The sequence below is a fragment of the Cariama cristata genome, unplaced genomic scaffold (assembly GCF_000690535.1).
Source record: "Cariama cristata isolate BGI_N322 unplaced genomic scaffold, ASM69053v1 scaffold5417, whole genome shotgun sequence".
Taxonomy (NCBI): domain Eukaryota; kingdom Metazoa; phylum Chordata; class Aves; order Cariamiformes; family Cariamidae; genus Cariama; species Cariama cristata.
This window is the reverse complement of record NW_009628223.1, coordinates 46,803-71,334: the sequence shown is the minus strand read 5'-3', so window position 1 is coordinate 71,334 and position 24,532 is coordinate 46,803. Positions and strand designations below refer to the sequence as shown.

Here is a 24,532-nt window from a genome sequence, read left to right as displayed (position 1 = left end):
GAGGATTTCCTGCATTAACTGTGTGATGCAGTAGCTGGCATGCCAGTTAATTTCAATTGCAACATTTACACACAGTTAATCTGCTTAGTATTAGGGACAGCATTCTGTGGATTTCTTTTCCAGCATAACAGAACATCATTACAGCAGCCTGGCTTTGGCAATCATACCCCTAAGGACCACTGCTATTCAGGACAGGGCTCACCACCTATGGGGAGAAACACAAGAACAAGACAAAAACAAACAAACAAACAAAACCAAACTCTTCCAAGACATTTCTGATCTCTTTATCAGGTTTGTAGATACTGTTCATGCTGTTCATCTGTATTAGGAAAGCTTATTCCTGGGTAGTGAGGGAACCAGTGAGAGTACTATCCAAAATGCCCCTAAAAAAAAAATATCTTTAAGAAGAAAACAGATTTGTTATAAACATTACCCAGGACTAAGACAGCAGTTATATTACAGATACAAATAAGCCCTATTTGCAGAACTATATTGAGCAAGAGCCTACACTCACAAGATTATTTTATTCTGAATGAGTAGGTTGTATTTCCATGTATCATATTGCCGCATGACACTTTCCAAGCTGAGTTTTCAATCAGACAGACAAGTACTGTCCCGAAAAAGCACAAACAGCAAAACACAGCAGGGAGGAGAGGATACCTGGACAGTTCACCTTGTGTTCATGTTTTAGGGCCCTCTGACTTCCAACTCCACCAGCTTGAGCAACGCGAACCTACACGACCTGCCACCAGATCCTGTTCCTTCTCAAAGCTCTGCCTTTACTGTGCCACAGGCTACTTTGCCCAAAACACATGCAGGAGCCGTGCATAGACAGGCATCTAAAAAGCAGGCGTCAAGCATCAACAGAGTCCACCAAACCATGCAGAGGGGTGAAGGTAGGTGAATTCACTTTCAAAAAATCCTATCAAAACAGTCAAGCCATTTAGTCGGAGCTTTGCTGGAGAGACACTTTGGAAAACTTATCAAGCAAATTTAAAGTTTATTTTGCCATGCCTTTGTCTTATCATTTTAGTAATCTGTTACACCCAGCAAAATGCCTCAAGAGGAAGCTCGCTGTAACTGGTCGGAATGGAATGTTTTCTTAACATATTTGAGGAAGACCTAGAAGCATTGGTTCCCATGGTTATAGCCCGCTCAGCACTATTCTTTAACCTTGACCACACAGTTTCCATCAGACTTCTCTAACTGGGCTATAGAATAACAGCCAAGAAATCTAAAATTCTTCACATGTTTATATCGCTAAGTAACAGATTCTTCCCTATTTCCATACTACTGTTATTTTATTATACCTTCCTCCAAACTGACACAACAACAAAAAATCAGAGCTATGAAATACACTTTCAGTTAGTGACTCCATAACATTTTCACGAGGATGAGTTTGGGCAAGTAGTAAATAAGAACAAAATGATACACGATAGAGTTCATTTCTAAGTCAACAACTCGGGAAAGAGAAGCGAAGTTCTTGTTGGCAGATCTCGCTTACTGCCCCGACTCAATGTGCTACAGCAGCCAGTAAACATTGGGCATCATCAGAAGTGGTACGGCGAGCTAGCCGGAAGACGTCTTTTTGCCACGATACAAAAACTTCACGCACACTATGCAGGGCATTGTGTGCTCTGCGCAGTTCTGATCTTCACATCTCAAGGAGGACACAGCAGCATCAAGGAGAACGCAGAGCACGGCAAGGGAGATGCTCAGTGGGATTGAGCAGCTGCCTCAGAAGGCAAGGTCTCCTCAGCTCGGAGGGACAAAGGCCACAGGAGGGAATGTAGCAGGCAAGTTGAATGCAGAATTCTTGTTATCAAATCCTGCAGTATGAGAACTTGGGGGTACTTGATGAAAGTAGTAAGGGATCAGTTTAAAAGCAGACGAAGAATATACCTCTTTATTCAGCAGGCAGTGAACTACTTGAGCTTGCTGTCACAACAGGTTGTGAAAGCAGACAGAATCAGCAGGTTCAAGAAGAGATGGAAGAATTTCATTGCCTTTATACAGGTTATTAAATGGACTAAGTGTAGATGTACATGTAGTATAACAAATGGGAATGCTGAGGAAGCATGAAGGGAGCAAACGCCATCATCAGATCACAACCCTGAATGGCATCTGCTGCTGTTACAGTTGGAAATAGATTATGAGGTTAGATATAACATTTGGCTGACTTGGTAGGAAATTTCTTCTCTTTCCTAAGCTCATTTTTAGTCACCAAAAACTTTAATAAGATTAGAGCTAAGAGATACAGGTAATTATCAACATTGCACTACTTGGCATGACAGGACCATACTGTTTTACAAGAAATACTGAGGCAATTCATCTTGTGATAAAATTCCTTATCCTGGAAAGCTGCTGGATATGGAGAGAATATCTTCTAGTTTTTCACATTAGAATTCGATGATGGCATTTTCCTTAAAAAACTAAGTGTTGGTAGTTTGGTTGAAGTTTCTAAAAAGAGGAAGTTTTCTGCATGTTGTTTATCTACCACATTCAAGGATTACAGAACCTAGTAAATAAGCCAAGTTACACCAGTGCTGCAGTTTCAGGGTATATCTAATCCAGTGCAACTCTATAGCCCACAAGAGGCACAATTCTGCACGTCCTCTTCTAGCCTGTGGGCTCCCAACCCTTCCCTTACATCGGATCTACCAACATGCAGCACCACAGTCAACGACTGACCCTTAAAGATACCTCTTCCTATCCCGCTTTGTTCACAAAAAAGGGAGGGAAATTCCAGTTTTCTTTTGTCGGATCGATGACTTGAACCAACTCACTTTCCAGCTCTAAGTAGTCGCTAGGATGCTAGTGAAGCAAAGGGAATGAAGCAATGGAGGAGGAAAAAGAAAGCTCGACTATGTTTTTCTCCAGCAACCTGCAGTAATACCAACTTGAATGGCACTTAAACCACATCCTAAGAAAAAGTCCATACTTTGCATGATACTCCACGTAGGTGGAGTGATCTACAAGGGCGACATTATCAGGTACCACTTGCTCTGCAGAGCAGCAGTGTTATTACGTTGTGGGGAGACATCCTTCTGCCACATTTAAAGAAGGTACACACGGGTTATTTTTAATTTGGATCAGTTCCCCAATTCAAGTGACCAGACAGACAGTTGTACCAGTAACACAGAAGGGGTGGGCAGATATCACAGGACCATGGGGCTGCGTGTTAAGTTGGAACATAAGAGCTGCACCCTGCAAAATAAACATCAGGAAATGACAGACTTAGCTGGGCTCATACTATTGTTGGTAAGATCATGTGGGGAAATCAGAACAGGGAACTGCTATGGACGCCAAAAGAAACCCAAAGAAGGATTGTCAGATTGAAGTCAGTTCTGCGATGCAGCTCACCCAACACATTCACCCCCAGCACCGCTGAGGGGTCAGTGCAGGAGCAGTAGCTCCTTAAGCAGATGCTGCTGCTAAGAGAAACAGCTGAAGACCCAAGCCAAGACTGTGGTTCACCAGCACTTTTGCCAAATCAAAGCACGGCTTGCTGCCCTTCAGTCTTGCTTTTCAAACTCTTGATCATTCCTACTACTGTTTTTATGTGGCACAAACAGTTGTATAACTAGATGATGAGTCAACAAGGGAACTAAACCACCCGAAAATTTTATCATTTTGGGTTTTGCCCAGTTTGTAAGGTAAAAGACAGGAATATGCACTATAGTATAAGCAGGAAAGTGGGCCAGTTCATTTTGCAAACACCACATTTGGAAGCACACTCAGACTTGTTTAAGGGGAAGCCTGCAGGTGCTTCTGCTTCTCTAACATGTACATCCTACTCCCTTGCCGGTGCCCTTCCTCTCGGACACAGAGGGACTGCAGGTAAAACATCCCTTCTCCATTTCTGACTACAGCTGGAATTTGCCAACAAGTTCGTTCCACATCAGCCTAAGCCAGTTCCACAAGCAACTCAGGGATAAAACAGCCCACAGCTGTTAAAAAGAGCAAAGTTTCATTTCTCTTCCTACCCTTCCTTTAACTTCTTCCTCCTCTGCAGGCCATTCCTGGACATGATTCAAGGGTCCTGCCTCACCCTTACATCAGATCAGGCAGACTTTTTATTAAATAAATTTAATGAATTAAAGTAGCACAAAATGATCCCCTCCTTGCCACCACCTCCAAAAATTGTCAAAAAAATTTAAAATGCTGTAGCCAGCAGAAATGAAGTGGCAGGATCTCTAGGGCAAGGGGAGAAGAAAGCAGAACCGTCCCCTTTCAGCAGTGAGCTGTGATGTCTGTTCACCGCACCCTTTAAAACACCCATCCAAACAGGTTGTTCTTTAAGTTGAAGACGATTTAAAGAGCATTTTTCTGCCAGCCAGATCTTACACAGAACTGTTGCTATCAGCTGAACCCCAACAGTCGCACTATACCTGTAGTATTCTGCGCCTATCTTCAAGTGCTGTAACAGAAAGACAGACCTTCTCAGAGCCTTCTCCCTAGCAATTACTGGTGAGGCAAAATTACAAACTAAATTCAAGAAAATAAATATCTACATAGCTTTTTTAAAAAAACACTTGATCCATCTGATTATCCTTGATGTGGAACTAAGGAATTAAATAGAAGATACTGTCATACCAAATGTTTGGAAAGAAGACAAGCAGAAGAATTAAGGTGTTCATGCTGGGGCCAGAAAGCATAACAGGTTGACAGGACAGAATTATTTCTTTGGAAAATTTAGCATAAACCTGAAGTCCTACAACATGAGTCCTAAAAACTAGGAATAATTTGCAAAGAGAAGGGTGACTACTGTTCTTGAAATCAGCCTGAACAAAGCAGGATTGAAAGTGACTTAGTGTACAGGTACTCAAGTTTTACCTCTGTTTACTGGAGAAAAACACTGGTGTCCACTAGTTTTTACTGGAGTCCACAGGGCAGCATCACCAATCTGCATCAAGCAGGCAGGAGCACGGCCGCTGCCCTTATTGTTAGGGATTTCTGCAAGGCCATGCAGATGCCTCAAAATAGTAGGAAATTTGTGAATACGGCAGAAATACCACACACGGTACAGAAAAGGGAAAGTCAGGCATAGCCTGGTCCAGGTCAAATCTGGACTGGAATCTGCCATTTATGTAGCATTACTAACAAATGTATTATCAAGAGTAATGCAAATTGGCAAATGAGAGGAACAGATGACTTAATACATTTCTCCAATTTCCAGCCTTCATGCAACTTCTCATTCTCAGCTCCTTACGAAGTACCAGATCCTTCAGTGAACCAGAAACCATCATTATTGAGAATGTTTACTTCCAACTCACTGAAGTTCAATTAATCAGTGAAAACAGATGAATACTAGAAATGTGAAAGAAAAAAAACCTCCAAAAAACCCCAACTCTACAAGTGGCTCATTTCTTGTCCTGTCATTTGCATACCCTCCCACGCAGGGAGCCTGTAATGGCTCGGTGGAATTTCACATGAATATACAATTACAGGTTGCATTCAGCAAAAAATAGGTCACAAGCAAAAGCACCTTTGAGAAAGAACAAGCACCAGGGACTCTACCCAGGTTCCCAGCCTGGGGAAGGCGGGGGGTAGAAGGATGTCCCATCTGCAAACACAGCAAAGAGCTGAGTAATGACAATGAAAGTAAGGTGGGAGCAGCTCCCTTCACAGAACAGCACTATAGGTCTCTCGAAGTTAATGGAGGGAACTCAGTGTCGGCTCTCCTCCACTTCATGTAATAAGCACCTAAGAATGAAAGGGAAATGTGGGAGTCAGGAAAGAAGGAAAAAAAAACCACAGGGAGTCTTCAGAGGTATCAGAGGTAAAAAAAATGAACACAACAAAATTGTGACTGAATAAAAATGGGCTGCAGTCAATGCACAGATGAAAGAAATGTCCTTATATTTAAAAGAGAACATAAAAAAATGGCACTAGTATCATCACAATGTGCTGAGCATAGCTCAGAGTCGGCTCACAAAGCCCCCCCAGCAAGAGTGAGCTAGCCTTTTATTCCTGATAGTTGCCCAGGTGCAGGGTTAAAAGCCACCACATTCTGTCTCTAGCAACAAAACCGGCTTAGACACTGTTCTTGCCCAGCCCCACACCCCTGCAAGGCCCTCTCATTGACAATCATTGTGGTTTATCACATCTTCAGATGTGACAAAAAAAAAAAACACCACCCAAAACAAAACACCACCACATTTTTGAGGCTGCGCTGTAATCTGAACAGCTGCAACAATCCAGCTCCTTCACGATCTTTTTTGTTTTCCGAGACCGAGTTTGAGCTAATAATGATCCCGCACAGACTCAGAGCCCACGGTGGGCAATGCAGGTGCACAAATGGATCTAGAGACGCCAGACCTTGTCTGCAGGGCCAGGGGTGAGCAGCGATAAGGGACCAGGCATACCCACCAACGTGCTCCATGAGCCGCTCGGATGTCTGTCCCTGCACTCCTACCACTGCCGGCAGAGGAACACAGCGGACAGATATCCAAGCTGTGGTTTTCAGCCCAGGAACACACATCGCACAAAAAATTATATAGCCATTTTCTACACTTCACATAGCATTTTCTATTCTAAACCTGAGCTCATCCACGCTATGGTGTTCCTGAGTTACTACACCTGATGTACACATGTATTTATTCAAGTACAACCTGGACAGATAAAAGAGGTGGCTTTTTTATCCTCTGTTACATAGTATCTAGCACAATGAGATCCTGATTCAGAAGCCAGGCTTTTAGATGGTTGACCTACCAAAGAAATGCCCCTTAAAAAAGACACACCTTAAAAATCAAATACGTTGTTATCAAAACACCATCTAGGCTTGAGCTTAGGCACTATGCCTGCTTGGCTTTCTTGTTCACACAACCTCTTATTTTATTTCTCGCATTTTTTTTTTAAAAAAAAAGGACTAAAATACATAACTAATAACTCCCACTGCACTTTCAGGGGCACAGATACAACCAAACCAGAACCCCAGAGGCAGCAGTCCAAACTGCATCTGCTGTGATAAGCCCTATCTCCAGTAGGAACTCTGGCTGACTCAAGATTTGGTAAAAGACCGCCCTTACACTGTCTGAAGCAGTTATTGGTACTCCTGTAGAGGCATTTTTCCAAATAATACAGCCAGAAAAAAAAAAGAAAAAAAAAGAAAAAAAGAAAAAAAAGACAGAACTGCTTGGGCGTTTTGTTTATGTACGGTACAATCAGGAAATATAGGTCAGCTACAAAAGATAGAGTTCTACATATGACAACCAAAACACAGACGCACTCTTTGCCACCCAAACCCAAAGATATAACTGTAAGCCATGTGTTGACAATCCCACATTTGTAACATTTTCACTTCAAAGTTTCTCATTACTTTGTACACGAATTCATTAATTGCTTTTCTTTCTGGTAACTTTAAACACGATGATATTTTAAAAAGGCAGCTCCACCTGGAAAGCCATAAATGAGCAGTCACCCAGCCTCTGCAGAAACATGACCTATACGTAATGTTTTCTGCATACGTACAGACATACAACTCACCTTCGAGAGCAGTGACAAATATTTAGTTATTAGAAGCTGCCACTGTCGCAAAAGAGCTCTGTTCATGTCCTAGTAAGAGGCAGATTAAAGCAATGTGGGCTTTAACAACTAGTGGTGTAGCTTCATGGAAGCGCACGCGTTTGTCCTCATGCCTGGTGTCTTTCATGTTTTAATGCAGAAAGCAACAACGTCCTACTGCACGTCAATGAGGGAAAGTATGTAGAAGGGGCAATGGCCTATATAAGCCTCTCTTTCTTTATAGCCACTATCCAATAAGCGGTGATAAACAGTGAACAATAACTAATAAAAGTCACAGACATCTGAGTAATACTGGTGGCATTTAGAGCTCTTCTCTCTTATTTATGTGACTCAGAGTCAGACACTGCATGTTTTCAGTAAGGAATAAACAAACCCAAAGTCCTCTCTGCAGTACAATTCAAAATGTTCTAGAAGATCAACATTTTCCACACTTATTGCAAGTTAAAGGCAGCCAAAAGCTATCAGACTTCCTTTTATGCAGAACAGAAAATATTTCTCTTCTCCAAAGCTGCAGGATGCTACCCACCAGAGGTGGGGGTAAAGCCTGGAAGATTCCTCCAGCTGTAGCATCAAGACAAATTCCTTCAATATTTGCTCAATCATGGCTTCTTGGAAATATTCACTGTACAATCAGAGTTTAAACGCCAACAGCCAAGTTCAGTTGTGTCTGGCTTATTGGAAAATGTTGCGTCACAATTCAGGGCAATTAGCAAAACAGTCTCGCTATTTAATTTGTGTCGAGGCAAAACGCAGCAGCCAATAATTACTTCAACAGTTTTCCTTGTGGTGGCCTTTGAAGTGTCTGTCAACCGAAACTTGAAAAGAAAGGAGGAAAAAAAAAAAACAAACAAAACACAAGGGAAAAAGGGGAGATCCCAAAACAAACTGTGACACATTGAGAAGGTTGTCTGGGGTGGCAAACAGTTAAATGAAAATCTGAAACTGGTCTGCTCAAAAAAAAAAAAAAAATCAGCACTATCTTATGAGCAATTGGTCTAGCTGTCTTGCTAAATTTAGTCTTTCCAAATGCTTAACTGTGCCCAAGTTCCCATTATTTCTTGGGTGGGGGTAAGAATTACAGCAAGAGAAAAGTTAGTTCATGTCTCAGCTGTATTTAGCAGTTCCTAAACAACTGGAAAATGCAAAACAAAACCAAAAGACCCTTCCACTTAAGAGTAAGCCAAACTAAAGTGATAACAAGGTAAGCAAGACGCATCTATGTCTATGCGGCTAAGCTCAGGCCTATTTTGCTCAAAATCCACTGAGGTTAGGGAATCTGCATGCAGCCTTCAGCAGGTTTTGAATAACGCTCTTTTCCCATTGCTTAGAAATTGTACCTCTGCAGCACTAATGTGTACACTCTCAAATAAATTAATTTTTTTTCCCCATAGTTTCAGTCATTTCAGCAACTCTCTCCGTAATGCTAGGAATGAATGTACTACTTGGTCTCGTTCAGATGAATATGTCGCATTTATTTAGACTAGACATTCCATTTTTATTACAGCTACAGCCATTTCGTTACTCTGTGCTGAAATCATTGCATGACTTCATGAATCACCTATTGCCACACTATCTGGGGACCAGAAAAAAAAAATAAGCCAAAGTAACATACAGAACTGGAAAAGGACAAGACAGCAGGCGGGAAGGAATAGCAAATATTTGAGAGTCACTAAAACTTATTTCTACCTGATCAGCCAAAGAGGGAAGTGACATGCACTGAGTCTCCTCAGACTTCAAAGAGCCCTTCACGTTTTACGTATTTCAATTTCCTGTACACCACTGGTCAGCAGAATACTAAACACGCACAAATACCAAAGCTGAAGGGTTCAGCGCTGAAGTCTCAAACTCAACAGACATGAAGGCCTCGGCACATTCAAACTCTTTTTTGCCTTTCCAAACAGAAGAAATCAGTGCAAAACCACTAAGTCAGGCATCTCAGTACCTACCCTCTCAATGGCATTGCATTACAGAAAATACTCTATATTTTTATATATTTTAATTTAAAATAAATTATTGTGGCAAATATTATGATAGGCTATGGAAGAATTGTGTCGAATGATTTACCTACCTTCTCTGTGATGTAGAAATTAGAGCTATCAGCATGCTGCAGTGCAAACTGATCATGATTTGCAAGAGACCACCTTAGAAATATGAAAATAAATTAATCACAAAATGAAATCTTAAAAACGCAGAAAGTACCCTTTACATAATTTTACTACAATCAAACAAGTGCCTGTCATTCGCATTTCTCATACTTTTCCATAGCTATCAATGATGAGTTCCAAAGTTTAAGATAAAAGCATGCTTACAAAGGGAAAACTTCAGCACAAATACACCCTGTAAATGCGATTTTCCCTTTGCATATCTGAAACAAAGCCCTAAACTTGACCATGATCAAGAAAGAAATTACATAACAAATACCTTCCTTCCAAGGCAAAGATAAAAAGAAGACAGCAGGGGGGAGAAAGAAGAGAAACTACTCTGTCCCTACAGTGACATTTCAGTGCTCCAAAACTAAGTTGACAATGATCTGATATTCATTCCAGGTCTGTAAGAAATAGCAAGCATAGTTTTTGCTTGCAGTAAGCAAGATCACTAAATCACTACAACAAACCAAAAAAGATTTACAGTACCAAGATTTTATGCTAGCTTATACAATACCCAAAGCATATAGTATTAAGTTGATATATTACATTATGCAAAAAATACTGCCTTTTTAACTCAGTAGCAATTCGATTGAATTTAAACGAGTTTCTCCCGTGTGGCAGGACTTGCTTAAAACAGTGTTTTTGTCCCCAAATATTAACATACTAAAACTAAAGTAAGATAATTTCTCTTAGCCAATTACTAGTTCTTATTGCAGGACTTGTGATTAATGTTTCACTTTCATGTGAGCAGTTACATCAACTGCACAACTCAGTGCCCAAAAACAAAAGCCACAGTCAGTGCTTTAGTTCCTCAACTCGTGAACTGCAGGGACCACAAGCATAAAGTGGGTAAAACGCATCTCTGTGCAGAAAGGCAAGGAACAGTCTAAAGCAGAGGCACTCAAGTGATGGAACTGCTTTGCTAGGAACCTCAACTTGCAAGTAATTGATCCAAAATACACTGCAAATTCAAAATCTGAAGATAAAACAACTATAAGATTTAAGAAACTAATGACTAGTCATACAGGGTATCTAGATTTTCTTCAGAAAAAATTAACTCCTGGTTGGTTTAATAACTCAAAGTATAGTATTTAGTAAGTACTATATGGCAGAACTTACCCATCGCAGACTTCTTTTATTATTGAGGACAGTGGCTTTTTCTGGTTAAGGAAAAAAGAAAGAAAAAAAACTATCACTGAATTGGAAAAGCCCTGAGCTCTTAAAGTACTATTCCAAAACCACTGACTGCAAAGAACAAAACAAGCTAGTAGTATTTCATTTTTTGTTTAATATCAAGCTTGATAGGATGCCAAAATTTTCTGCTGTTTTGGTCTGATAATCCATGAAGACAGCCATTCTACACATACACATGATGACATTATCAGCCCTTTTTGTCAACATTAGCCCACACGGCATCAACTCAGCTTCTCGACCAAGAAATCAAAGGGTGTTTTGTGTACACTGCATCTCATTACCCAACAGAAACAGAAGATTTAGATATAAACATGAGCCTTCTCCAGGAACGAGATCTGAAGCAAAAAGACATTCAATATTTTTAAACCTTCTTTTGGACCTTTCATATGATGGTGTCATCCTAAGATGACAGCAATCCTCTCTCTTAAGTACACATATGCAGGTTCTCCTCTGATAAAACATCAGCTGGAAGGTGTTCAGATCCCAGATGTATCAGTTCCGCTTTATTCTCTACATCTGTGAGCATGAGCATTTGGACTGACCGAAAACAGCTCTGTTGCTTTGGGTCTCAAAATAGAAGCAACAGTCTAGTTTGGTGATGGTGCAACACTCTGAACATTGTTATAAACACAGGGTGCACATGCAAGTGTTTTTAGAAGATCACTGGCTAAAAGAAAATGCGTTCTTATGTCCCAAAACATAGACGAAGGTGCATGGCAAAAAGCAACAGACCAAATTTCATCAGCTGGGTGACTACTGAGCCTTTTTTCTCCAATACCGGGTGGCCACACAATGTCACACAGATCTGTTGCTTCGTGAAAATTCCCCAAATCACCTATACAGCATAGAACCCCCTCTCTACTTACTTCCAATAATCACAGGTCACTGAATTCTCAAAATGCAAACAAAATGAACAAAATACACAAAACCTACCATACAACCACCCATAAACCAACACTGTTGTCAAAACACGCTGTTTCCCTTCAATGTTTATAGAAAACTGATTAGGCTAAAAATTAACTCAGTAGCAGGGTGTGTTATGCGGAGGGAGAATTGTTTTTCCTTTGGATTTGTCTTCTGAACCACATCACTGCATAGATAGAAAGGCAGAGACGGGATTCCCGGGTCAGGTCAGGATCAGGGAAGAATTTGTTATTTCAACAGTCAACTAAGCCAGTTTATAAACAGGCAAAAACGTAACATAAGACCATTTTAATCAAATATGATTGAAGGTATCTGCTGAAAGGATCCTGTCCCCCTCTGCCATACTGTCTCAGTCCTTGGTTTCCATCCTTCCTCTTTCACTGCCATTACTATTTTCACATGACCACACCAGGAAACTTGATCAAACTGAAAACTGGTCTAGTAAAAAGGGTAAGTTTTCACCTGCATGGATTTCCTCATCTGACTTGCCACGTACCTAAATGACCAGCAAAGCCCAGCACATGGCAGAAAAGGCAGGAGGGTGTGTGAAACTGCGCCCTTCTGCCAACAGCCAACACGTCCCTTCTCCCCAGCAGCTCCTCTCCCTTGCGCTGGCTCACTTGCCTGCATAGCCATAGCCAGGCTGTGAAGCACATCATGCGAGAAAGAAAAAGAGTGGTTTATTCCCTACGATTTTTCAGCCTGATCAGCTCTTCAGTCTGGATTACAGCTGCTTTGGCCTGCTGTCCTCCTCCTCGAGGGATTTTGTAGCTTCTGCAATCCTGCGAAGCAATCCCTGCTTCCAACTACTCTCTTCCCTCTATCCTTACACCCCAAAAAAACCCAAAAATATTTTTTAGGAGGGATAGAGGGAGGAGCACAGGTTTGCCTGGAGCGGGATAACGCCAGCCCGCGGGTGAGCTGCCTCCCCTTCTCTCCTCAGGATCCTACTGCCGGCCCTGCTCCCGTATCTCCAATTTTGGCAAAACAGGGTATCTGGGATATTAATTCCTTTCACAATTGGTATCAGCTAACAGATTTAATACAATGGAGGGAAAAAAGAGTAACTGCCTCTCCTCCCCATTGTTTCCCATAGGAACTATAGTTTCCCCAGTGACAAAAAGACACGTTAACAACTCAAACTGGCAATAATATAAATACTGGGAAGGCTGGATAGATTTACTTTCCAAATCATTCTTCTGGTACTTCTAAGTCCTGTATACCATCAGCTTTTACATCCTTTCCCAATCCTACTTATCTCCCTCCCCCTTTTCCTCATCTATACCACCTTTGCATTATTACATGACATTATTAGAAATTAAAAACTTGGACAAAAAAAAAACCCAGGCAAACAAAGAAACCCACCCACCAGAAATCAACTAGAACCTGTAAGAGACAGTTAAAAAACCAAAATGGGTCTTCAATAATAAAAATTATTAATACAGTCAGCCTTTCAGGGCACAGCTTTGTCCTCCTGTGGCACTACTGCTACAGCACTGATGTGACTAAGCACAACTCAGTTAACAGCAAGAGGATGAAAAGAAGCAGAACTCTTCTGGGATACAAAGTTTGCATTGTATTGCATTAGCAATTTGACAGCACTTTACAAATTAATAAATGCTCCTGCAATCCTAATAAGCTGCTGCTCCTAATCATCCCTTGGGCTGCACTCCCTCTACATAGACCGTCCCCAGACAAAATTCTTTCCCCTTCCCTATCAAGCAGATAAATGGTCACCATCACCACGCCGACAGCGGGATGTCGCTGAGAGCGAAGGCCCCCCCCCCCCCCGCCGCCAGCCGACAGCGGGATGTCGCTGAGAGCGAGCGAGGGCTGCCAGGACCCCCTCAGTGCCATGGCTCAGGTGGGCTCTGGGGAGCGCGGGCAGGCTCGGGAGCACTCCTGCCTGCGTGGGGCCAGACCTCCACACCAGCAAACCCCTTACTGGTTCTGGTAGCGAGAGCTGGGTCAGCGCCCAGCGCCAGCGGCCCCTTCCCAGCCGCCTCCAGAATCCCTGCGCAGTCCTGCTGCCGATGGCTGCAAGAGACCCAGCTGTGCTTCGCTAACAGCGACAGGGTGCGACGCTTTACTGTACGTACAGGACTGCGGCATACCAGAAGACAAACAAAAGCAAGCTACTATATTTTTTTTTTCTTTTTCAACCACGAAAGATGACGTAAAAGCCTGTTTCCATTCTCTGCAGAGTAAATCCACTCGGCAGGCCAAAGGCACTTTTTCTTTTGCCTGGCTGTAAATATTTGCCTGATGTCAAAGAGAATAGACTTGATGGGTTTTGTTATTTTAATCTTCATAAATTATGTTTATGGAAATTTACATAGTATCTCCCCTGTATTTACATTTCTGAAAGACAAATTCACCTTATTAGTCAATGTACTTCAAAGAATTCCTTACAATCAGACAGTTCAAAAATATTTCAAAGTTTTTCCTTCATCGAAACGAGTATTTTGTGCTAATGCCTTTTTGCCTCTATGTCCTCCCTTACACTAGTAAAAATGAAGTGTGCTTTTACACATGCTGAGATGCTCATTTAAAGCCCTAAGAAGATCAAGCTGTAGCTTTAATGCATGAAATAACACAGATAAAAGTAAATCTTATGCTCCCTATAGGAGATAACCCCTTCAGCTAACATATCACAGCCATCTGTGCTAACACATCAGTTAGTATAAAAGTATTTTCCTAGGGTAGGTATTAAATTGATATCTGAAATCCTGGGGGAAACGATAATGGGGCATTACAGCCTGGCGACTTACTGAGCTGCGCACGTGGGGAGAATCCTGCCATTGACACCAAGCACAGGCAGCACTAGAGCAGACGTGAATTTACACACCCACGAAAGCTTTATCTGCATTGACTGCTCAGTACGGGTGCCCGAGATGCTGGCAAAGCGAAGGCCTAACGGCATCCACCGTGCAGTAATACCTTGTCACTTCTGTGCTCACCTGCATATGTCTCAGGTCGTGTCTCCAGGTTCTGTGTCCGAAGATGCACGCAGATCCCAAACTTAGTTTTCTTGAGTACCTGCCCTTGCTACTTGCGCAGTATTTTATAGCGCTTCTAAAGTAACCTGCAGTACACAGACTGAGATTTCCCACTCTGATTTCCTCACCGGTTTCACCTTTTCATGCCTACACCTGGGGTTCCCCGTAGAGGTAACCGGTCACCAGGAAGCACTAAGCACAGGCATGCAAGAGTGTAGGCTGGGTGAGGCCAGGCCACTGCTTTGTGCCAGGGAAATCGTGGGATGAGCACAAAAAAAAAAAAAGCTAAGAACATTCAATACACCAGCCCTGACCAAGCCTTATGTCCAGTTCAAGCCACCAGTGGATCAACCTGGGTTTAAAGCACTTCCAAATCAAATAGCAAGTATGTGTGGGTGTATGTGCATGTGTGAACTGTAAAGAGGAGAGAAGCCTAAATCGGGGTAGAAATCTGTGTTATATGTGTAGTTCAGATATACTTTGATTGTGCTAAACCAGGGAACTGTAGATAGGTTTCTTTTAAGCTACGGTTGAGTATCTTTCCTTTTCAAATGACTAGCAGAGATTCACTGTTTTTTCTTTTTCCCTTTTGGGTTTTTTTTTGGACAATAATTGGGATAGCACTTTTGCTGTCTGACACCTCTTGATCACAGAAGTAACAAGAAAACCCTTAACCGTTGCTGTCCTTAAGCCTACCACAGAAAAACAGCAGATGCAGCACATTTGTCAGTGGACAACACCCAGCATTAAAAAAAAAGTTCTGTTGCTGATTTGTGCATCTGTCAAAAAACAGAATCTCAAGCCAGTAAATATACCATTCTGTCTATAATTAACGCTACCATTCTACTAACAAATCTTTTAGGGCAAAAGTCATTTTTATGGCCACCAAAAAACCCTCCTCTTCTCACAAGTCAGTGGAGGCTTCATCTGTTTCTGTCATGTACCGAGGCTACAGAAACAGAAGCAGGTCTGTCGGTGGCAAACCCCAGATGCCAGGACACCTGGGTCCTTGACTCACTACTTCACCACTGGTTTCTCACGACGTAAGAGGCAAGGTCATCTCCTACACGGAGGAGGTACTGGACAGCTCTGGGCTTCAGCCTCCTCAACCTGCTCTGAACCACTTTGGGAACCAACTCTCTCCATTGACTACACTGGAGTATTAGTGAGACCAGACTTGTTAATTAGGCATCAGGCATCTGTAAAAGACGGAGAGAAGAGGGTTTCCCTAACTCAGGGGTGCACCAGAGGGAGTGAATACCTGAAGAACCCCAACACCGCAGTAACAGAGACCATAAAACCCAGGAGCAACACAACCCAAGGCAGGAAACATTTGCAGCCCAGATCCAACAGGCAAACACCTCAACAAGGGCAGCCTGCTGACGGGAGACAGCTTTTGTTGGCTCCGTTCACAGCCCTTAAGGTGGCAGTTTTAACATGCCAGCAAACACACTTTGGTATAAATAGAGCAGGAGGGGTTCTGCAGAGCACACAAGACTTGGGGAAACCTGGGTGTTCATGTCCTCTTCCCCTTTGCTCTCAGCTGTGGCTTCCTCAGTTACTCCCTTCCCTCTTCCAAAGACATCCTCACTCCTAAATCCGCATTTCACCAGATCTAAGCATGGCCCCACAGGTCATATGTTTAGGATGTTAAAGTGACTGTACAACAAGGAAGCAGTGAAACATAACATTATTAACAAAAACAAAACAACAAATCACAATAGAATTTTACAGAAACTTCTTACTCCACATCTAGTGTCCTAACAAGCCATAACATCCCCGGTTCCTTCAAGTACTTTGCAAATAAGGATGTGAAAAATTCCCAGTCAAGAGCACTGAAGAGTTATAAGACACCCAGGGACCCACAGCTGTGGATTACAGCATGTTTGTGTGCAACATGCTCACACCACATATTTTAAAATACAGTTTAAAATACAAAGCAGGGCTTTAAGATGTGGCTCTTCACAAAACCACTTTATTAGGTGAGCATACCTTTGAAAACTGAATGAAGAAACCCCAAACCCACAGCTCATGACTGACACTGCTGGTCTACCAGGGTACAAAAGTAAAGGCACAAAAAATTTGTACTGTGAGATTTTTGGTATTACTCTTTTTTGTACGACCATCTTGGAGTTCTATAAGGAGAATATAATTGAATCGTATAGTGTGCCTGGATACTACTCCAGCTGGCCAGAACGTGAATGAAGTACTTTGTAATTAATTCATTGGTGTGTAACTCCAGGAATCTCATCATTACACATTTCCTTTAAGTACAGCAGAATTAGCTTTTAAGAGATGAGACTCTAGCTGTTTCTTAAAAAATTTTGTAGATGCAACAATCTTACAGTCACGTTCAACCTTCATATTGAAAATGCCACCAGTTGCAGGCAGCAAAATTCAGCCTCCAATGGGGAGGTTCTGGTTAGCACTACGGAGCTAACAAAATCAGAGACAGAAAGAAGAAGGAGGAAAAAAACAAGCCTAAAAATAAAAACAAGGAGAGAATTAATAGTGTTTCATCTCTTCCCTAAAATATTATTTCCTGAATATCCTTTATGTTGGACATCTGGAACACTGGAACACTATTACTGCAGGATCTCAAGCGTCTGCTGGTTCTACTTCCACTTCTATTAAAAAAAAAAAAAACAAAAACAAAACAAACACCACAACTGTCTACTGCATTTAACTAATGTTTCCTAATGTAGAAAACAGCACCAAGTAGAAAGCATAAATAGCATCCATTAAAACTGTAACTCCCTAAATGTTTCTATTTCTTTTTCCTTCCATTTCTTTTACAATTTCTAACCCTTCTCCACAGCTATTACCTCTTCTAACCTATTAAACTCTGCTGCTATCTCTGTATTCAACAATATAAGACAAAGTTTTGATGTATTTTTCAGTGATGAGGTCCCAGCCACGCACCACGGGACATCAGTCCGCAGCCTTGAAAGCCTCCAACCAACCAGTGGGAATGTGGCTTTGGACAAGCCAGACTAAAAAAACGTAACATGTGATAACAACATTGCCCTTTTATCCAGGATGGCCGGCTGCCACCACAGCAAAGAACTTGAGCTCTAATGATTCCTCCAACCCCACAGTTCTGTAAGAAAAGAAATCATATTTTTTGACACCCATTCTAATTAACTATGATTGCTTCATTATGTTAAGAAAGTACTGTCTATGTATACATGTGTGTTAGTGCACTGAATTATATCCAGTGTACTAAAACATCTGCACTATTGTTTCCAAGGTTATTCTTGTTGTTGAACAGCTTTTTTTGTTACCCTCTCCCCCTCCAAAAAAAAAAAATTAAAAAATAGAGACCTTTCATTAGTCCAACATAGAAAATGGCACATTAAGTTAGTGGATATGATGACCTTACCAGTTCTGTTAATAATCCCTGATGGTAACAAAACTGAAAGGATTATAAAAGTGTTAAGTATTTTCACTATGTTTATATGCTGGTTAGCAACTGCTTTATGAACAGTTTCATCTTCAGTTTTGTGAAGGCGAAACACTGACAGGTACAACAAGCAGCAATAAAACTCATTAAATTATTGTTAGTGTCTGTTTAACACCTAAAAGTTGATTTTAAGCAAGCTCTTCATTTAGCAAACTGGCTTAAGCTAGTCAAGTGTCTTCCAGTCTTTTTGAAAAGGCAGCCACTTTTTGGCTCACCTATCTTTGGGGAAGCTTCCCATCAGCAGCAACCAAAGGTCCCCCTCCTCCAGAAGGGCTGAGATGCAGGTGCAGTGGCCGGCCCCAAGCACTAACCCCCTTCTCTAACCTGAGAGCAAGGAGCTGCTGCTGGCAAATCCAGGCAGGGAACACTTTTGTAAGGCAGTGTAAGATGCCCCTGCCCCAAGCTGCTTCCTAGTCCTCTGTCTTCAAGAAACTGAGATCTTGTCAGCTGTTAAAGGCACTGATGTTTCCCTTAATTACTTTAAACTCACCATGGGCAACAACATTGGAAATCTTCACACTATTCATACCAAAAAGCATCAGTAGCTGCAGCTACTACAATACTATTACACTTTTTGGGTCAGAGTTCATCTAATTTTGCAGGTTTGTGGGAAGGAGGTGAGAGCCTCTCTCTTCTTTCATCCCCTCAGCACTAAACCCCTTGATTTTGAGGGAGCCAAGAGTCTGGCGCCAGAACCAAGCGCAGGGAGCAACACTTCACGGTACAGCCTCTGGTACAGACAGACATCAATATCCCTTTCTTCTTCACCACTTGAACGATGCTGGTGCTCACTAACATTGCAGATATTTACACTTGTGATTCTAGGATCGCATCGGTATATTGCTATTACTAGTGACAGTACTTGCCGAAACTACAGCTATTCTTAGTCCACGCACATGGCAGAAGCGATGTGCTTTTTTTTTTTTCCTTCTAATTAACCATTTCACAATCCCTTTTGAACTACGTTTCTCCCCACAGTTTGAGAAACACTGCACTAAATCAATTAACAATCCCCAAGGGTCCAGATTTAGGTCTGAAATCCAAAACGATTTGAAAGTTCCTTTTAAAAAAAAAAAATCTTGCTGGTTTCCTTTTAATATGCAGTGAAGTACAATGACTTCTCTGAAGAAAAAAATAAAACTATGAAACTGACATTTATAGCATACATGGCAGGAAAGAAGAGACAACTTGAAAGACACTCTTAAAAGATAAACTTGCTGACTAAATCTAAACCTTAGAGAAAGCATTAATGTAAAGCAGCCCATGGTTCCTCCCATGTGCTGCACTGCACTGCATTAACATGGAACTGTCATTCGACAGTGCTCCTGTAAACTTTGCCCACTGTACCAGATCTGTGCTTTGAAAAGAAAACAAAGCTTTGGTTTTTTTTCTAAAATTTTTTTTCTGGCTAAGTAAAGATTCACATCTGCTAATTTAATCTATATTTAATGATCTCATAGATAAAAGTAAACCTGGAGGAAGTGACTGTATGGCCAAGTTTAATTACAAACCATTCCTTTCTGTAGGAACGGTGTTTACCTCCAGTGGTGAGGAAGTTCATCTCGGAGTTTAGAGAAATCTGGTTTTAGTACAGCCTGTGTTAACACCCAAGAGTGGATCTGAGTGGGATAAGTTAAAATAGTTATTGTCCCCAAATATCTATCCTGTGCCTCTCCTGGAAGCTGCTTCCCCTGCAGCAGGAACAGTGAAGCTGTAAATCCACAGAACGAAGTATCCAGGTAACCTAAAAGCAGCACTGGCTTACCTAAAATAATTTGTGCTGTAAAAAAAGACGTACAGTTGAGAATGAGTTATACATAATGGGCACAAATTAAAGCATGCAAATATCCATCCGAACACAATAAATAACATTCTCTTAGGAAATGGCTATTTCTGGGACAAATAGAGAAGACAGGATAGCGTAGCCCGCACCCTGGTTCACCTGTACAGAGCCTGTAGGGCCCTACTCTTCACATCTTCCAGAATAATCAGCCAGCAGATTGAGAGGAGAAGATAACAGGCAGTCAGTGTCTATCATTCATTTCTTCCCCAGATCGCACCCCTAAAAAGTCCACAAGAAGATCCCAATGCAAATTCAGACACCAACACATTTCCATTCCTCCCCTTACATGACAGGAAGACTTCAAAGTGGAAGATCATCCCTATACCCAGCTCCTAAAGTCATAATCAAATCTTTCCATTAAAAATTAATTTTGACCACAGTACTCTGACAGGTGACCCTGGCTGGAGGCCAGGTGCCCCCCAAGCTGCTTTATCACTGCCCTCCTCAGCTGGAGAGGGGAAGAGAAAATACAATGAAAGGCTGTGGGTCAAGGTAAGGGCAAGGGGAGATCACTCGCCAGTTACAATCATGGGCAAAACAGACTCCACTTGGGGAAATCAGTTTAATTTATTACTAACCAAATCAGAGTAGGGTAATGAGAAATAAAACCAAATCTTAAAAACACCTTCCACCCAGCTCTCCCTTCTTCCTGGGCTCAACTTCACTCCCGATTTCTCTCCCTCCTCCCTGAGCAGCTCAGGGGGATGGGGAATGGGGTTGGGGTCAGTTCATCACCCGCTGTCTCTGCTGCTCCTTCCTCCTCAGGGGCTTCTCACAGAAGCCTCCCCTGCAGCCCTCCCACTACCAAAACCTTGCCATGCCAGCCCAATCCAAGTACTAACATTGCCAGTAGGGATTTATGCAGGAGGGAAGAGTCTAGATGTTATTTTTCAAATTTATAATTAAGGAAAGTGATAGAAATAGAGGGAAACCCAAATGATAAAAACCAAGTATTCTGGAAGAGAGTAACTGAATTCAGTCAAGTCCATCTCTCAAGGAGAAAGCAGAAAAGTACATTAGCTTGCACATGCTTTATAATTAGCTTTAATGCATACGGGCAACTGCCAGTTGCTAGGTTTACTGCAACTTAACTAGTCCCCTACCTGGTAAGGAAGAGGGCAGTAAAAAATACGTAGTTTCGCTCTCCTTGTTTAAAACAACTTTCCAGGAAAAAAAAGCAGTTGTAAAACCCCGACGTCAAATAGTACCTTTCAATGAATGAGAACAAAGTTTAGGCACAGAGGTTGGTTCTGAAAAGCACTTAACTACATATTAATTGTGCAGCCAAAGAGTCTCCCTAACTCAGGGAGACTAATTTTGCATGATTAAAATTAAAACTGTCATTGATGAACCCAGGTCGACAAACCTACAGAAACGTAGTGGGAAGCATCAACTAGAAAAAGTCTGTGCCTCGTGAAGTCCAGGTTCTCAGAAGTCATGCACCCGAAGGGGAGGTTTTTAATGTAAAGTTTAATAACATTTGGTGGAAAAAATACTCATGAGCTCTTTTCAGGCCTAACACCTTCCAGTACACCACTGTCAATCACTGTGGTTTCACAATGACATTTGCTGATTTTGAAAATATTTTATTCTCTTCATTGCTAAGCAAAATAGGCATATACACAGCAGGTGAATTAGCATACTGTGCAACTGAATATAAATAAATGCTACCAAGCGTATACAAGTGACCTAAAAAAAAAAAAATCCAGATTTTCCTCTCATCTCTTATATGATATTTGTACTTCAATATTTGGAATAGCCTCAGCACCCTGAAAGATAAAGAACTTGCATCACGGTACAGTGATGGTTTTTTGTCGTTATTTTTAAAGTAATATAATACAGTGCTGTTCTTTTAAATACTGTTTTTCTGGCTGGTAAGGGATCAGAGAGGTAAGAAACTGGTAAGGCAAAGTTTTCAGGGTTTTCTGTATCCATGTCAAATGGTACTTGAATGAGCAGATCCCACCTGGGAGACAGCCACTGGCTGCAGCGTCCGGTCAACGGGCAAGTCATTTCTCTTTTCTGCCTTCCTCTTCCCTCCTCCCCTTTATCATCTCCGACAGCTAGCCATCTGAGTTATGAATCATCTCCACCACTACAGCTCTTCAACTAAATAGATGTTTTAAAGGAAACAGACTGAGAAAAAGTTAGCATCAAGTGAACCAAAGGCAGAGCTGTGTGATTAGAAGCATGTATCACCCTGCACGTCTTCAGCACTCATTCCCACTTTGCTCCCATCCCTGAAAAAGGCAAATCTGCAGGTTTGTATGCTTGGGTATTAGGAAAGGATGTTTCTTTCCCAGCCTCATTTCTTGTCACCCCACCTGCATATTCCATGTCAGAAAGGTGAGGGATGAGACCCTCAAAACTTCATTCCCCCATTTCCCCCTGCATCAGGAGCAGGCTTCTGTTAGCCTTCTCCCTTTCAACCTTATTTTCCCTCTTTTTCCTCCTCCTCCCATAAAGTGGCATGAGGAAGCTTGCAGACAACTTGGCAGGCTGGGTTGGAAGAGTTCTACCCAACATAAGTTGGCATTGATCTCTTTTGTCCCTTTAAATCTTATATAATGAAGGTAAAAACAAGGCTGGGAGACAGTAAGCTAGTATTTCAGATAAGGCACGAGGTTTTTTTGAGAGTTACTTTAAGCCATTTTGTAAATTAAAAACAAACATCTTGGTATTATTTTACTGCTGCTTGGAAGGAGACTGCATAATACTTGTTCATTTTTGTGCCCGCTGTACATGGTAGCAATAAGCTGTTGTTCATCACGACTAACATGCATCTTCCCCTGAACACAGTGCATACAGTGTCTACCGTTTGTTATATAAGAAGAAAAAAGTAAAACATTCTTCACTCCAGAAGGCAAAAGATTTGTATCTGTAGATATACACTTACTAAAAAACTTCAGCAAATGAAAATGGAGAAGCTTAGCAGGTCTGGAAACCAAACTACAAAGTGCTAATGGCTTGGGAACTCATCTTTCCTCTAAAGGGGCTTTCCGAGTGCCTAAAAATCATACTGCTGCTGTTCCAGCCACTCTCCAGTACCGTGTTTCTCCAAAGTTCACACAGGAATTTCCCAGGCATATGCCACACAAGGGTTAACTAGAAGTGAAACTGATTGCACTGCATGAAGAAATTAGGATCCCATTTCAGTAAAACATTTTCAGCATGAATTCAAATTTTCCCCCCTCCAATAGAACTTTATAATGTACTTGGTCCCCAGATACACTAGAATCTAAAGCACATCATGAAATGCTTTCCTTCATTCTGAACACTATTTACAGAAATAATAATTATTCTAAACAGGTAACATGTTGTATGATTTCAAAACGTTATGGGTAAGCTGTTAAATATTAAAGAGGTTGCTTTTAATATTAATACCTGTGCCCCATAAAAAACCTCAGAGAAGTCCAGAACACAGCACTTGTATAACTTGATTTGCTTTGTTTCCTTCCCAACCACCCCCCCTCGCCCGAATTTCCTACAAAGACTCTTTAATTCGTAATTTTGAATTTGTGAGCTTCTGTACGCTGACTCCAATCAGTCCCGGGGGCCATTCCATTAGAAATAACCAGCTAAGCAGGACAACCCCTGAGATTCCTGTATGGAACAGCAAAGATCCCCCTGCTCACAGTGCACCACGACTTAAGTGCCAAAATCTGCACTAGCTGCAACCATTCAGTATGATCCTACTCCAAATGCAAAACACTGACTAAAAATTTGAATACTTTCCACCCAGAGGTAACAACATTACCACAATTTTACAGTTGAATAAACTAAGGTACGCAAGTGTTAAGTGGGTCACACAAGCAGTAAATGCCTTATTTAAGCAGCTGTTCAAAAAGAAAAAGCAAATTAAAAAACCCCAAAAATGCTAAACACATCAAAAACATTAAGCAGTAAAAGCGAAAGAGGGTTACCCCCCATATAAAAAACCCCTTCTACCACACATGCACTCACAGAAACATACGTGTGCACCTAAGTAAACCTAAATGCAGAGACACACATGCGCGGAGAACTTATTTATGCACAGGGCGGCCGAGCGCAGGGACGCAGGCACTTACTTGATCTATTTCCATTAACTTGGGGAAGGCACCTGGCCATTCGATCGCCACCTTCACTATATCAGCAGGAGGGGGCATTGCGATGCTGCTGTTCTTCGGAGCCAGTACAACTGGACACTAAATACTGCAGAGAGTCTCTCTCATTCACACCTGCAGCAGAAGGGAAAAAAAAAAAAATTAAGAAAAAAAAATAATACAGCAGTTCAGACAGAACTCCAGCACTGCCGCTTCGTCTCCCGCATTTTGCCTGGCTGGGTAGGTGGATGAAAACGTATGCGTGTATGTATGTGCAAGAGCAGAGGAACGGCACATATTACAGAAGCAAACACAGGACACAACGCCACAATACGCTGCACAGCTTGACAGTC

The 24,532-nt window shown here is 41.7% G+C and overlaps 1 protein-coding gene across 1 annotated transcript in view; it reads right to left on the bottom strand.

Annotated features, from left to right (window-relative positions):
• LOC104165153 (engulfment and cell motility protein 1-like) overlaps positions 1 to 24,314 on the bottom strand; it is a gene marked incomplete at its 3' end in the record, with an annotated part of 63,382 nt that extends 39,068 nt beyond the window's left edge. Inside the window, exons 1-3 of the mRNA XM_009704714.1 lie at positions 24,165 to 24,314; positions 10,794 to 10,834; positions 9,596 to 9,668 (exon numbers count right to left, since the gene is read on the bottom strand). Of these exons, the coding sequence (XP_009703016.1) occupies positions 9,596 to 9,668; positions 10,794 to 10,834; positions 24,165 to 24,242 (192 nt within the window). The remainder of the gene's footprint in view (positions 1 to 9,595; positions 9,669 to 10,793; positions 10,835 to 24,164) is intronic.
• Between the last annotated feature and the right edge of the window lie 218 nt (positions 24,315 to 24,532).